Raw genomic sequence first — 15,633 nt, 5'->3', positions numbered from 1 at the left:
TAGAGGTGAATGTTTTTTCATTACGAGGGGATTACAGCATGAAGGAAACTTATTCCCTCTAATCGTGCTGTTCTGCGGGGATTGGAATCGATAAGTTTCCTTATTGAGTAATTCTTCTGCCTTCAGGTCGGACACAATGTTATCATTTCTCCTAAGAACATAGCGGTTTATCCATTCCAGTCTGAGTCCTAAACAACTAACAAAGGTAGTATTAATATCATCCTAGCTAAAGATCCTTGATGCTACCAAAGATTTTCATTCCCAACCTACAAACATGAATTGAGTTACTGCTATAGGCTATAGAGAGGAGACATTTATGTGGTCTAATCTGTTTGCTTGTAAAAGAAGTATTTCTCCTGGGCCATTCTTTTTTGAGCAAGTTTCTTGGTATGCAATATGTAATACCAAACCTTTTATGTGTAAGAGCCATGTATCTATCTCATGAGGTGGAGAACATTTTCCGTATCAACGAGATAAGACACATGATTGTACACAACGGGTTCCACTCAAAAATCTTTGCCCTTCCATGGAATTTATAGTTGACCATGTGGACATTAGGGGTGCGTTTGGTACGCAGACGGGACGGAACGGGTTGGTACGCAGACGGGACGGAACGGGACGGGAAGGGACGGAACGAAGGTGTAATTTTTGAAAAAGACATGGGGTATATTTGTCTTAAAATGGTAAAACATTGTGTTCCACAGACGTGGAACAAACCCGTTCCATGGGGGGAGGTGGGACGCAAAAACACCCAAAATCTGTCTTGTGGAACAGCCCGTTCCACCCATTTTTGGCGCACCAAACGCGGGACGGAACGCCTCGTCCCGTTCCGTCCCGTCCCGTCCCACGTACCAAACGCACCCTAGATGCTGAGCAATAGCAATGCTAGTCTCGTGCCATCGCCCTCATTGCTGAGGTTCCTGCTCATCCACAGCAATGCACCCCCTGGCTCTTAACGTGCCACTGCCCACAAAGTGCTGCCTCTCAATCGCTGCCACAGCCTGTCGGCAAGGTTTTACTTCATTGCTTTCAAAAGGCACAGAATCTCCCAACAATTCGTTTACTTCCAACCACGAGTTAGTCGAAGTCGGCTCGGACTAGGCCTCCACAAGATTGAGGAAAAGGATAAGAGTAAGGCGCCCGTGGACCTCCGTTATTTTCCTTTTTCTACAAAACGGTATTTGGGGGTGAGATTCGAACCCAAAACATCTTATGCGGATAAATGCACTCAACTTGTCTGCTTTCTATTGAATCAGTGAAGTTGGCGTCAATGGCGTGGACCCAGCCTTATCTCTAAAGCCACAGATATCTTTGAGTTGTGCTGACGTGGCCCTATCCATTTAAATTTAAGCAAAATATCCATAGACCCTGAACCCAAACCAGAACCTTTGCTCTTCCACCCTAAGAAACTCAAATTACCAAATTATCTCCGAGATGGGATCAATGTCTTCACCTCTGACGATGATTTCTGCACAGCCGCTGAAACAGTCGGCAGCAGCGGTCGGTCGGAGCCCCTCCCTCTTCAGAATGCACTCTGAAAAGAAGAAATCGTTGACGGTGGTTGCTGCCATTGGAGATGTATCAGCTGATGGAACGCCCTACCTGATTGCCGGTGCTGCTGCTGTTGCTTTGCTTGGAACTGCATTTCCAATCCTCTTCTCGCGGAAGGACCTGTAATTATTTCATTGGTTTCCTTGTTTGCTAAGCATGATTCCATTTTTATGGATATTTAAAACCCTAATTATGGAAGCTTGAATTGTGCTTGCTGTGTTGATTCTTTAGGTGTCCAGAATGCGACGGGGCAGGTTTCGTTCGGAAGGGAGGGGCAGCTTTGAGAGCAAATGCAGCGAGGAAGGACGAGGCTCAGATCGTCTGTGCTCGTTGCAATGGACTTGGCAAGCTCAACCAAGTCGACAAAAGATAGATCTCTCTATGCCCCTTCCGTCACAACCTTCTCTGTTTTGTAACTTGAATCTCACCTCCTGTCAAAGCTTATAAACAAGATTTCTGTTCAACATTTAGCATAAAACTTTTGGTTTATTATCACCATGCCATATACATTGGCTGTTAGATATATAGTCCGCTTATAAAATGGATTGTTGATGTGTTCTTGATATTGTGTTGATATATAATTGTAGCCAACAAAATGTATCAACATGTTATCACTTAATGACAATATCGGTAGAGAGAAAGGGGATTGCATCCTTCACCTTTTTATTAGAGAACAAAATGTTATGTTCTTAATATTGTGTTGATATCATTGTAACTAACAAAACATATTGACATGTTATCAATAATCTATAATCTATATTGCCTATAAGCAATGTAACGACCCGTCCCAAAAAATTTCGGTTTTTATAATTTTAAAGTGTGAATTAATTTACGAAAATGTCCTTCGAAGCAAAAACGTTGATTTTTATTGACCACCTTGTCATGTCATGCAAGATTCTTGGCGTATCATTGTAGTACTCATCGTTACGAGTATGTAGGCGCAAGTGGAATTGAATTTGGAGCTAGAACGGAGATTTTATGAAATTATGTACAATAAGGGCATTTTGGTAATTTTACAAGTAGAGATATTTTCCACTTTTGACCACCCCCGAGCTGACATGTGGCATCTTCCTGGTGCCTTTTTTCCATCATCCCATGACCTCTCTCTCTAGAACTCTCTTTCTTTGTCTTTCCCCCTTCTCTGCAAACTCCCTCAGCTCTCATCCCTTCCCTCTCAAACTCTCCCTCCCATTCATCACTCTCTCCCTCTCTCTAAGCATAGATGCACACCAGCACACCACCTCGCCACTCTAGCGAACGCTCTAGACCACCACCATCCTCTTTCCATATTTCTCTCTCTCGAGTGTGATCACTGTTCAAAACCAACAAAGGCTGACGATCGAATTCGAGTTACTCCAGTGAGGTTCTCGACAACTTCGACCTTGGTAAGCCTCAGGACTCTCTTAACCTTTACCTTTTTATCCTCGTAGTTATTATTGATCGTGAAGATGTGTTATAAACCGTGGAATTTCACAAAGACGACGTGGGGACTTCTCCCCAGATTTCGACTAGTCCGCAATGTTGCAAACCTTCTTCCGGCCAGCTCCGGCCACGACTCATGTCCCACTTAGATAATTTGGTTCCTTACTTCTTGAGCTTTATTTTCATTTTTAAATCATTGAATTTGGTTAAGAAATGAACCTGTTATGGCCATGTGAAGTTTTCCGGCCATTTCCATGCTATTTCGGCCTTCTTCTTCTTTGGTTCGGCGATCCGCGAGGCCAAACAGGTTAAACCTGGCCAGTAACCCTAACTAGGCCCAAACCTGATCCAATTATTCAACCTAAACCCATAACCCATTACATTTAACCAGTAACCTAGGCCCAATAACCAGCTCAATTCCATAACTCGGCCTAACCTAATGACTTGATCCGACCCAGATCCAATCCAATAACTCAGACTCAAGCCTAATTTCACGGTTGGCGTGTGGGCCACGTATGGGTGTGCGTCATGACCAACGCGTAGAGCACATGTGCCTTCGTCACCGTCCACGGCGGCGCTGGTGACTCAACTCTGCGTGTGGCCTTCCAGGTTGCCGCCCCGTGGTGGCGCGTGGGGAACCCGAGGTCCCTTATTAAGTTTTTGGAAGTGCCGAATCTGAATCCGCTGGCCATTTTCCCAAATTCTGTCGTTTTGGTAGAGTTTTACTAAATGGCCTCTGTACGTGTTTAGGTGCATCATTGGGAAGTGACTCCATCCTCGCTAGTTCGAGCGGCTCTCTGGTAGCAGAATACTTGTGAGTGGATCATTTCTTAATTGCATGTTTTTATAAAATATTAGGTTTGCATGCATTTCATATTTCATGATTTAAGTATGTTTTATATTATATTTTTATGGATTTCTATAATTATGATTTGAGGAGAATTTATGAATTATTTAAATTGCTTTTAAGGAAATATTAATGATTTATCGAATTGACGTTTTACTAAAGGTTATGAATATTTGGATTCACGTATTTGAAATTCTCTGGATTAACGGATGTGAATTATCATGGATTTATGTGTTGAGGCTTTGAGCCTTTGAGCTCAGTGATTAGATATGAGTTTTGAGGTATGTTTTCGATGCTTATCTAATAGGCTATCATACAGTACATACACATAACTGGGTATGTAGACGTCTATGGCCATAGGACACAGTTAATGATATTTATTACATACCCTTAGCTTCACTAGCCTGGGGTTAGTGTCGGTGTGATATGTTATATGTATATGTTTCTTCTCTGGCATAACCCATAATTGTACAGCTTCACCTTCTGGTGATGGACCCCCTTTCTTCTCTGGCATGACCCGGAGTCATACAACTTCACCTTCGGGTGATAGACCCACTGTATATATACATACATATATATATATATATATGTTATATCCTATTATCTGGCGTAACCCAGAGTCGTATAGATTCACCTTCGGGTGATAGACCATGGTTTCTTCACTAGCGTAACCCAGTATCGTACAACTTCACCTTTGTTGATGGTTATGGCTTCGGGCCACTATGATACCCCTAGTGAGTACATGATTGATGAGATTTACGGATTTGCCTTCGAGTGGCGATATTGCCTTTACTGAGCACTGGTTTATACGTACTTGTTTTACGAACGTTTTTCATTGCATGTTAGAGTTTTCAGAAAACTTACTATGTAGTACTATATATGTGTTTTCAAATCAGGGGTTAGTATGTTTAGAAAGACAATGGTTTTCTTATTAGTAGTACTATTATTATAAACTTTGGTCCACTCACTCTTTTGGTTTTGGGCCCTCTTCATGATTTAGATTCGAAGCACACAATCCTAGCGTCATGGCACTTCTGCTTAGGCATCTTCGAGCCTCTTTTGTGTAAGTCCCATTCCTCGGTTCGTATCTTTATATAATAATAATTTTTTCACATTATTCTTGATTAGTTGTATGCTTTGAACAGTTCTGCATTAGTATATTTCCTTCTAATCACATATTTTTATTTGTATGCATGTTTAAATTGGTTTCGTCACCCTCGGATGTCGGCCAGCACGTGTCTACCCTAGTATATAGGGATATCGGGTTGGGACATGTTAGTTTGGTATCAGAGCATACTTAGGATCCCCTCATACTTTAGTAATATGTCGGCTTTGATAGCATTTGGATGTCATGACTTCTGTTTAGTGATGACTTTCGACACGGTGTGCAATCCTCATTCTGCCTGAATACTCACATCTTATTGAAGAATAATAATTTCGTGTTGAGATTGTGCCTCAAGTTTGACGAAATTGTTTGATGGATGACTTTCAATGTCAGACCAATACTATGTGCCATTCGTTCCCTAAGAATGGCAGGCAGAGTCGGTTCTACATAAAAATGACATGAATTCGAGGAAATCTTAGTGTGGGGGAAGTTTGATTGGGACCAGTTGAGGATCAAAGGCGATGATGGTACTCTACAGCATGCATTCATATGGAATGGCGGGCATAGGCGTATCTGTTAGGAAATTGCTTAAAAACTCTGAAGTCTGTGTCAGAGAAAATTAAGAAATCACCAGTTGTAGGCAAAGTTAGAAGGTATATGTAGGGTAGACTGAATTAGTTTCCTCGGGTTTATCGTTTCCCCTGAAGGAAATAATGTGGACCCTCAGAAATTTTCTCCGTGATTGTTTTACCGATAATATCCTTGTCTACTCCAGCCACGAGTTCAATTTAATAAACGTCAACAACCAACTTTATACCAAAATCCTCAAATGTTGACCTTGATTAGATTTCGTACCTTACTTGGAAGACGTGAGTGTAGTAGAAGATATTCTTACCAAATCTAGAGTTGTGACGGTTGGAAATCGAAAACCTTCTCGAGTGTCGTGAATTACAAAATATCATTGGTCTTGTCGATTTCTATCAACAGTTGCCAACGATTCTTTGACCATAATCTAAACCCTCATCTTCGGCTAGGAAACAAGTTAGTTTTGTTCAAGGTGTTGCCTCACCCTACTATTGTTCTTACACTCTTCGATGACACCAATAAATTTCAAATCCGACGGTGATGTTTACTGAATGATTTGCCGTGTGATGATGCAGCATGATCAAGTAACGTTTATGCCTTTCGACATTGGAACAACATGAAGTGAACAGCCCTATCTACTACCTCCAGTCAACAGCTACCACACTTACTTGAAAACCTGATGACACCTCTCCGTGGAGACCACCATGATGATTTGATGTTTGTCGACCATCTCATTCAATGTACTATCCATGAATCCGTGAAGACTATACCTTGAACTAGTTGGCCGAATTCCTCATTCTTGAATCTTTCAGACCTTTTGACATTTTGATCCACATCGGCTCTGTTCGCAATCTCAGTTTCACCTCCTGGTACTAAAAGATATCTTAGTCAATCTTGGGTTACCTTATTACTCTTCGTATCATTTTTGAAGTAGACAGACTGTCCAGGAGGACCACTCAGGCGTTGAAGTTTTTAGTTGAGATCATCAGTCCTTCAATCACCCAATCAAATCCTATCTAGTGAATCTTCACCATTGGTGAGTTATTATTCTTGAAGCTACCATTGTAATGAATAGTTGTATGCTCTGAACACAGTTCTACATTAGTATATTTCCTTATAATCACATATTTTTATTTGTATGCATGTTTAAATTGGCTTCGTCACCCTTTGGCCAGCACATGCCTACTCTGGTATATTGGAATATCGGGGTCGGGGCAGGTCAGGCAAAGTGTTGATATACTCACCCCATAGTCTTGTTTCTCAATCGACTTTTTAATGAAACTTTTATTCACACATTTTTTATTTAACAAAGTTTAATATCAAATTTAACCATATGTAAAAAGACTTCAAAAGCTCTGTTACAAATTAATCCTCTTACATATTCTTTGAAGTCAAAGAAAAAAAAAATACTTAAAATGAGAAATGAATCAAACATCCCCATTTTGTCTCCTAATCCCTCACCCCTTTCTAACTCTGTCATCCCCCTCCATCTTCTCTCTTCCGTCCACCCGACCCACCCCAAATTCAGTCTCTTATTTTCTCCTGACTTTTCAACCCTTAATTCTATTAAGAATAAATATGGATATGAATCTTAAATGCATATCTGATAGGAGAAGGGGACAAAACAAAACGCTTTGTGAATCAAAAGAGAGTGAAAAAACGACCTGATCATTTGTTTACAATTCAATAAAATATTAAAAAATAAAATAATGGAAGTGAAAAGATGATTTGATCCTTTATTTACATTTCAATAATAAATATTAAAAAATAAAATCATGGACAGTAATGTAATTTCATGCAAAAGTATTAGCAATAAATTCGTTACACGAATATGGAGTCTATGACAAACCAAATTTGATTAGTACGGAGTCTATGACAAACCAAATTTGATTAGTATTACTAAAACACAGCCTGAAGTTCGGAACGAGAGGCGAAATAATCGACCGACTCGCGTACGTCTTGATTCACGGAAGAGTCTAATAGCCACACGCACACATACAGCAACATGCACTCTGTCATCTCCTAAAACGTAGGACTCATACGTAGATGGTGAAACCAAATTCCCCATCTGACACAACCAGTTTAGTGCTAATCTTCTTCTTCTTCCTTTCTTTTCTTTTGCTCTAATCCTCATTAGGTTTTCTAATTTTCTTAGTCCGTGACGATAAGACCAAGAAGCTCGTAAACATTGTGTGTTAATTAAAATTTTAATTGTGCTTGATTAAGGGTAATCACGGACGAAAGAGTGCTTCATATATCATGATGAGTGGGACGAAGATGGACGAGGATCTCGGTCCCGATCGCGGGGACGATCACTTTCACACCGAGGATGAAGAAAACCAGGCACACAGGGGGTGTGAGCAGTATGAAACCGACTCCGAATCCGATATCATCAGAGTTCCCACACCAAACTTATCACAGAACTCCATTGATATTAATACTAATGCATGGCCTCAAAGCTACAGGTAATTCCTTCACAGATTATAACATGATTAACAACATTTAAGAAGATTCTTATGCTGTGAAATTGTAAAATTATATCACGATGTGAATTAATTTATCAACAAGCTTTTTGTTTAGTGTATTTTTTAATATCAGATAAGATCTAGGTATGGATCGCTTCTTCTTGATTAAATAAGAAAAGAATTATTAATTGATTCATGACCAGTATTTTACTATATATGGTTAATTTGTTAGTTTGTGACGGGAACAAAACTATTAGGATTTTTTTTTTTTACCAGGGATATTAGAGAGGGGGATTTCAAACATTTTAACGACTTGAGTTACAAGGCACTTGCAAAATAAATAGGAATTTTGGATTCAGAGTCATGAGCGTAAGATGATGACAAATAAAAAGTCTTCGGAATTTGCTCTAGTAGTGAGAAAAGACGAGACAATGAGTTAGGATTATGACTGAATTTACGTTCAATTCCCTTCAATTTAACAAAGAAAATAGAGCCTAATAATAGATAGTTTAATGGAAAACGTCATAGCATGGATTGATCTCACTCGTTAATGAAAATTTGTTGTTTCGTCAAATAAAAGTTACAAAAGAAAAACTACAAACAAATGGAGGTACCAACAATTTTTCTTAGGGCTTTTCACATGTAAACTCTTGATAACAATTCGTTATTGCATATGCGCAGGCAATCGATCGATATGTACACTAGTGTGACACCACCTTCCTTCGTATTTTTACGAGCTTCTAGTATTACATCAAATTTCTCTATCCTTGACAAGAGGCACTCAATATCATCTGATTCTGATTCCAGTTCTACTAGATTACTAATCTCTCAAAATTGGTTAGACAAAGAAATTCCTCCCTCACCTTCCCAAGCTGCCAAACTTTACTCTTCCTACGTCTCCCTGAATGAGTTGCCACCACCGCAAGAGCGATGCTGTTCTTTTTCTCAGGCTGTAATCAATGGTAATAACTATCAAACTTCATGCTAATTTAGATGAGAAATTCCATATTTCGCAACTGCATTCTAGCCCAGTTGGTTAGGAATATTTATACCAATATCCTGTGTTCAACCCCACTCTACATTACCGCTTATATTAAAAAGAAAAATGAACTTTTCTTATTTGTCATTTATGCAGGAGTCAATGTGCTTTGTGGGATAGGGCTCCTTACAACCCCATATGCTATTAGGGAAGGAGGGTGGTTGAGCCTTATACTGCTTGCATTTTTCGGTGTCATCTGTTGCTATACTGGAATTTTATTGAAGAGGTGCTTAGAAAGCTGTCCGGGACTCCGAACCTACCCGGATATTGGCCAGGCAGCGTTCGGGTCAGCTGGCCGTTTTTTCCTATCTGTAAGTCTAACTTTGCAAAGAATGTTTATTTTGCCAGACTGAATTACAACCAAGCCCTCTTTTCTATGTTTGAAGTTTGAACATTGAAGCAAAACTAACACTAGGGTTCTGGTCATGCAGATAATATTGTATCTAGAACTATATGTAAGTGCACCTCCTATGGCTTTCGAGTTGTTGTCTATTTTATTAAAAGATATGATATATTATTCCTTCTTACAATATTATGCATTAAAGGGTGATTATTTGTGTTCTAGTAGGCTGCTTGTGTAGAGTTTTTGACTATGATGGGTGATAACTTGGCATCAGCATTTCCAAACACACATATGACATTTGCTGGTATCGATCTGGATTGCCACCAAATCTTTGCCATCATATCAACCCTTGTAATTCTTCCAACAGTATGGCTTCAAAACCTTAGTTTGCTCTCCTACCTCTCAGGTTTCATATTCTCATCGCTTATCTGATAATTTCTTGTCAACTTATTTGTAATTTTCTTTATGTTTTTGGACATCTAATTAAACCCTAGAAAAAATGTACAATTGATCCAATGTTTTCAGTTGGAGGAGTAGTTGCTTCAATCTTGGTTGCCCTTTGCTTGCTGTGGGTGGGTGTGGTGAACCAAGTTGGATTTCATCACAAAGGATCAGCCCTAAACCTCGCAGATATCTCTGTCACAATTGGAATATATGGTTTTGGCTTCGCTGGCCATTCGGTTTTCCCTAATATCTACACATCGATGAGGGAACCATCACAATTTTCAGCAGTTCTAATAACCAGGTGACCTCCATTGGCGTTATTTTTAAGACTTGACATTTTATTTTTCAGGGTTTCAAAAATGTGTGACATAGTAATTTATATTTATCCCGTGCTGCAGTGTTACCTTTTGCTTCTTCATATACACTGGCGTAGCAGTATGTGGCTTTATGATGTTTGGAGACTCAATCCACTCTCAGTTCACTCTGAACATGCCCAAACAATTTGTTGCTTCTAAAATTTCAGTGTGGACAACAGTATGGTTCAAGAAACTTGGTTCCTTTTCATATTTGAATCCCAATTATCGAATTATGCCCTAGTTTCGAAATACATTTTCACCATGTCATTTTTTTCTCGATTATACAGGTTGTGATCCCAATGACAAAGTATGCCTTGACGATGACACCAGTGGCCTTGAGTTTGGAGGAACTCTTTCCCGATGCTTGGATGGGATCTCACTTAGTTTCGATCATCGTTCGAACACTTCTAGTTCTATCAACTTTGGCTGTGGCAATGAATTTTCCATACTTTGGTAAGTTGTTGGACTGTGAATATCAACTACTAACAAAGTTAATCTTGTTGAGTTTTAATTGACAATCGAGTGACATAGCATATCAGACTGTATGATAGCATTTCCTTTTTAAAAATAGGATGGTTCTATCCATATATCTATTTTTACCTTTCACACACCTCTCTCAATTTCTAGCTTTCGGATGGGATGATCGAAGAAGATCAATGAACAAAAATTAACAAGGGTATGTAAAAAGGTGTGTGAAAAGCACTACCCTTATTATAAATTCATTTTGTGAATTGGAATGCAGGCTCTGTGATGGCATTGATTGGATCCTTTGTAGCAATGCTAGTGGTGAGTAACTTCTTTCTTATATGTGCGCATAAGTCATAACCCTAGAGTATTGCATGCAGTTTATCGACGAGTTAAATTAATTTACTTTTTCTTTTGTTCCTTTGCAGGCTGTTGTCTTCCCATGCGTGTGTTATCTCAAGCTACACAGTGGTCGATTAACTAAGTTGCAGGTAATTAAGAAGCAAGCCATCATTGTAATTAGTACTAAATGCAATTTAATTACTGGAAGTCTCTGTTATAAAAGGGTTTTCACAATGTTTTCTTGTTCTAATTTTCAGATTGCAACTTGCATTATGATTATCAGTGTGGGGGTGGTGTGCTCTATTATTGGAACTTATTCTGCAATTTCAAGAATAGCTGAGCAAATTGTGGAGTGAAATAGAAGGAGCAATTTAAAGAGATATTTCTTCCTAAGTTAAAAGTCTAATACTGAAAGGGCTTCACTACAGGATAGCTAGTTGAGAAAAAGATTACGTGTCATTCCATTATTGGTTTGTTCGACAATGTAATACAAACTGTTGTACTTCCTTAAGACTTATTATAAATACTTAAAATAAGAGAGAAATTTTGTTATAACCTAGACGCCCTTAGCTATGACGGTATCTCAAACAAAGCGTAAATACTGACATTCCAATTGTAGATATTTTTTTTTTCCAATCTTCCCGTGCAAATAGCTTTATTCTACGCATGAAAATAACTTGGTCCCTTACCTGCTCAATAATGGGATTCCTATTCCTGATTTCAATTTTCTGATTCACGAGCCATACAGGACGCAGGAGCAATTAATTTGGAGAAATGGAGACTAATCATGCAAGAAACAACATGAGTCCTGTTCCTGCCCTCGAACAATTCAGCACTACATTTGCAACCGCCCTGAACGTTATGTTTGTATTATTCACAATTTACACTGGTTGTCCATTGGATTTCGCAATTTAGTTTCAACACACGAGCGCCTAAATTTTATTTATCTCTTTTATAATTTAGTTACCTATTTAACTCAATGTTACTTTAAGATAATGGTGAAGCTTGCAAGGCTGCAATCGGAGAAAATATCTCATAAAACGCGTTTTACATGTTTAGTTTTGTCTCGCTTGTCACAAAGTGAGTATATAACTGTGATAGGCAAAATTTTCTTCTCCTGCAAGCAATCAGTACGATTCGTTATGTGTTGCTGGTCACAAAGAGAAATACAAAATGTGATAAGTAATTTTTTTCTCTGGCAAGCATACTAGTTTCCTTTGTTTAAGATGGTTGCTTAATTTGTATCATCATTTCGAACATGGTGAAGCCATGAATTGTCAGAGGGGAGGGCGAAATATAAAAGGGTAGAAGCTTCTACCTTATTTTTATCGCACTCTATAAAAACACATTCATTTGCAAAAACTCGTCAAAAACTTTCACAACCTTGCCCATTTCTCCACATTTGGAATACAATTCAATCAATGCATAACCCACAAACATATTCAAAGCAACATTGTCATGTTTCTTCACAAACCCATGTATTATTTTCTCATATATGAGTGCCTTAACCTAGCACATGCCTTCAGAGCAATGAGAATGGTGAAATTATCAGGCTTTTCATCATTGCCTCTTGACTCAAACACAATTTATGGAAGAGATACAAGGTATCTTCCCATCGATTCTCTCTACAATAGCTCATTGTAGGCATGACCTAGTGACTCATATAATTTATGGGTATGCCTACTGGGCTCTATTCCCTCACTTAACATTGCATTAAAATACCTCTTGGCCATTATATACCGATTGTGGCGCATAATGGCCTTAAATAGAGTCTCATGGGATTTGAAACTTCTCTTCAAACCGAATTCCTCCATATTATCAAACAACTTAACATACTATTGAATAATGACAGCCTTACCGTAGCCCTCCTTGACGATGTCGTTCTATGTTTTTTTAATCCTAGACCTAAAACGACCCTGTTTCGACTTTAGAAAAAATAAAACACGGAAGAAGTACTACAACATAAAACACATAAACAACAAAGTAGGACATCTGATTTTAGCAGCAATTCAAAGGACCATAGGGGCGAAATCCTCACTCTCAATGGCGATTTTCGACGATCGAGGGGGCGGCCGCCCCTGACATTCCCCAATCCCGATATCCTTCAATTACCCGGATAGGCACTTGCTGACGGACACCCGATGGTGAAGAAGGTGTCAGGCAGCATGTGCTGTCACATCCCGGCCCGGGGCGGACCACTTCCCAGGCCCGTTCCACCACCGTAGCACGATATTGTCCGTTTTGGGCCCCGACCACGCCCTCACGATTTTGTTTCTGGGAACTCACGAGCAACTTCCCAGTGGGTCACCCATCATGAGAGTGCTCTGGCCACCTTCTCGCTTAACTTCGGAGTTCCGACGAAACCCGAAGCCAGTGAGCTCTCAAAAGGCCTCGTGCTAGGTAGGGATGGGAATATACATTTAAGGATCACTCCCCTGGGCGATGTGGGATGTTACAATCCACCCTCCTTAGGGGCTCGACGTCCTCGTCGGCACACTTTCGGCCAGGGATTGGCTCTGATACCATTTGTCACATTCCGGCCCAGGGCGAACCACTTCCCGGGCCCGCTCCACCACTGTAGCACGATATTGTCTGCTTTAGGCCCCGACCACGCCCTCACGGTTTTGTTTCTGGGAACTTACGAGCAATTTCTCAGTGGATCACCCATCATAGGAGTGACCTGGCCACCTTCTCGCTTAACTTCGGAGTTCCGACGGAACCCGAAGCCAGTGAGCTCCCAAAAGGCCTCGTGCTAGGTAGGGATGGAAATATACATTTAAGGATCACTCCCCTGGGCGATGTGGGATGTTACATGTGCCCATCTGAGTAATTGAGAGATATCAGGATTGGGGTGTGTCAATCCCTCCTTGTCCCCATGTAGTTTCGCCCATGATTTAGAAGCCACTAAGATGTGTAATATCATTTGAATTCAAACATCAACTATTGAGAATGAATCTCATCTTGATGGAAGAAGAGACCTTACATGTGCTTATAAGTAATTGTGATACTTCTCATATTGCTAATTGGCCAATTTATGGTGGAACCTCAACTTTCTTCATGGTATCAGAGTAGGTTGTCCTGTATGTTAACGGCCACACATGGTCCACGTCACCTGATTTGTGTTGCCCACTTGTTTTTATTTTTTTTTATTTTTAGCAAACAATATTATCTACACTAAGGGAGAGGAGGTAAACTTAGCCTCACAATGGGCTAGCAATAATATGGTTCAAATTCGTCTTTGCGGAGAATCGAACCTTAGACATCTCACTTACAAGTGTTGCCTACTTGTTATGCTTAGAAATTGTTCACAAGTAAGAGTGCGTGTTGAGAATCTCACATCGGGAAAAGAATGCCCTATGCATGTACTTATAAGTAGTTGGGCTACTCTATATATTACCAATTGGTTTTATGGTGGAACCCCAATTTTCTTCATCATCTCTTGGCTTCCTCAAGACTATTCTTTGAGGCATTCACCTCTTAGCTTCCTAATTTTTTAGCAGGTAAACTACCATTTGACTCCTTGAACTATTGCTCCAGTTGAAATTGACCCCCTGAACTATTTTTTTGGTAAATTAACCCTCTGAACTATTTGAAATAAGCCAATTGACCATTTGTCAATAGATTCCATCCACTATTTCGTCAAATTAAAAGGACAATTAGTCTTTCCTTCATCAATTCTTACTTGTCAACTATAACCAACAATGTAATTATGACATGTGAAAATAAAATAATGTGTAATGACAATGTGAGATGGTTTGTTATGTAAACGTTTGGTTTTTTATGGTTTCTCATTATGCTATATATTTTTGAATTATTTTGTGCCCATATGTCAAAATTTATTGGTGATTATAGCTGATAAATAATAATTAATGATGAAATAACTAATTTACCCTTGAATTTGACTGAATCGATTCCGCAATCTAACATCAAGGGGTTAATTGAGATTTTAAATAGTTTAGGGGGTTAATTTACCAAAAAAATAGTTTAGGAGGTCAATTTCAACTGGGGTGATAGTTCAAGGGGTTGAACCACAATTTACCTTTTTTTTGCACCCGGTTTAGCCACATTTGGAGTGGCAAACTTCGTTGTTGATGGTCCTGTCAACTATGGGCAATCTATTGGTTCTGCTTATGTTTGATTTCATTCTTGTCTTGCTCTTGTTAGGCAGGCTTTATTTTTTTTACTTCTCTTGTACTGGCTGCCTCGAGGCATTATAGTGGTTGAATGAAAATGTCACATGGCGGTTAAATCCATTACATGTAAGTCCTTAGGTTATAGTTGGCTCTAGTGCCCCATACAAAACTTAAGTAATTGATTTTTGTTATGAACTTGATCCATTTGGTGAAAATTATCTCAACTCACTCAACTGAAAATCAGCCCCACTCCATCCGTCAAAACAAGTTAATCACCTAGACTCGCATGATAGATGAAATAATAAAAAAAAACAAAAATTATAGTCCACCAATGTAAAAATTCTTGGCTCTACTCTTGCACCTTGGGTTGGGCTTCCAAATTAATGACATCAAACCCCAAATTCAAACTTGAATGGTAAATTATGAGTTAGGATTGAGTTGATCATCCAACCGGCTTGAATTCTAACCCTAATAGAAAGAGAAAAATTACCCTCGTCTTTTTTAAAATTTCTTACAAACATCGCACACAAATCACA

At 39.3% G+C, this 15,633-nt stretch overlaps 2 protein-coding genes across 4 annotated transcripts; both read left to right on the top strand.

The window, feature by feature from the left end:
* Positions 1 to 895: 895 nt before the first annotated feature.
* Positions 896 to 2,192, top strand: LOC103450243 (uncharacterized). The gene is made up of 2 exons (XM_008389562.4): positions 896 to 1,673; positions 1,783 to 2,192. Exons 1-2 carry the CDS (start codon positions 1,435 to 1,437, stop codon positions 1,922 to 1,924), a joined length of 381 nt encoding a protein of 126 aa, XP_008387784.2. The 5' UTR covers positions 896 to 1,434; the 3' UTR covers positions 1,925 to 2,192.
* A 5,315-nt stretch (positions 2,193 to 7,507) lies between these two features.
* On the top strand, positions 7,508 to 11,519 carry LOC103450244 (amino acid transporter AVT1D-like). 3 transcript variants are annotated; one of them, XM_008389563.4, is made up of 12 exons: positions 7,508 to 7,590; positions 7,737 to 7,975; positions 8,657 to 8,937; positions 9,111 to 9,325; positions 9,446 to 9,469; positions 9,583 to 9,763; positions 9,883 to 10,102; positions 10,200 to 10,335; positions 10,445 to 10,610; positions 10,900 to 10,943; positions 11,051 to 11,113; positions 11,222 to 11,519. In XM_008389563.4, the coding sequence occupies exons 2-12, from the start codon at positions 7,770 to 7,772 to the stop codon at positions 11,318 to 11,320; spliced, it is 1,635 nt and encodes a 544-aa protein (XP_008387785.2). In that variant the 5' UTR covers positions 7,508 to 7,590; positions 7,737 to 7,769; the 3' UTR covers positions 11,321 to 11,519. The 3 variants fall into 3 exon arrangements, with proteins under 3 accessions (XP_008387785.2, XP_028945428.1, XP_070665026.1); XM_029089595.2 differs by lacking the exon at positions 7,508 to 7,590 and having other exon boundaries at positions 7,597 to 7,975; XM_070808925.1 differs by lacking the exons at positions 7,508 to 7,590; positions 11,051 to 11,113; positions 11,222 to 11,519 and having other exon boundaries at positions 7,597 to 7,975; positions 10,785 to 10,912.
* Positions 11,520 to 15,633: the final 4,114 nt, after the last annotated feature.

This window comes from Malus domestica, chromosome 12, assembly GCF_042453785.1.
Source record: "Malus domestica chromosome 12, GDT2T_hap1".
Classification (NCBI taxonomy): domain Eukaryota; kingdom Viridiplantae; phylum Streptophyta; class Magnoliopsida; order Rosales; family Rosaceae; genus Malus; species Malus domestica.
This window is presented reverse-complemented; position numbering and strand designations above follow the sequence as displayed.

Bases quoted from the DNA above. Each gene is read 5' to 3' on its own strand.
- LOC103450243 (XM_008389562.4), top strand. From the start codon at position 1,435: ATGGGATCAATGTCTTCACCTCTGACGATGATTTCTGCACAGCCGCTG. The intron at 1,674-1,782 runs GTAATTATTTCA...TTGATTCTTTAG, and splicing joins CTCTTCTCGCGGAAGGACCT to GTGTCCAGAATGCGACGGGG.
- LOC103450244 (XM_008389563.4), top strand. From the start codon at position 7,770: ATGATGAGTGGGACGAAGATGGACGAGGATCTCGGTCCCGATCGCGGG. The intron at 10,103-10,199 runs GTGACCTCCATT...CCCGTGCTGCAG, and splicing joins TCAGCAGTTCTAATAACCAG to TGTTACCTTTTGCTTCTTCA. The intron at 10,944-11,050 runs GTGAGTAACTTC...GTTCCTTTGCAG, and splicing joins CCTTTGTAGCAATGCTAGTG to GCTGTTGTCTTCCCATGCGT.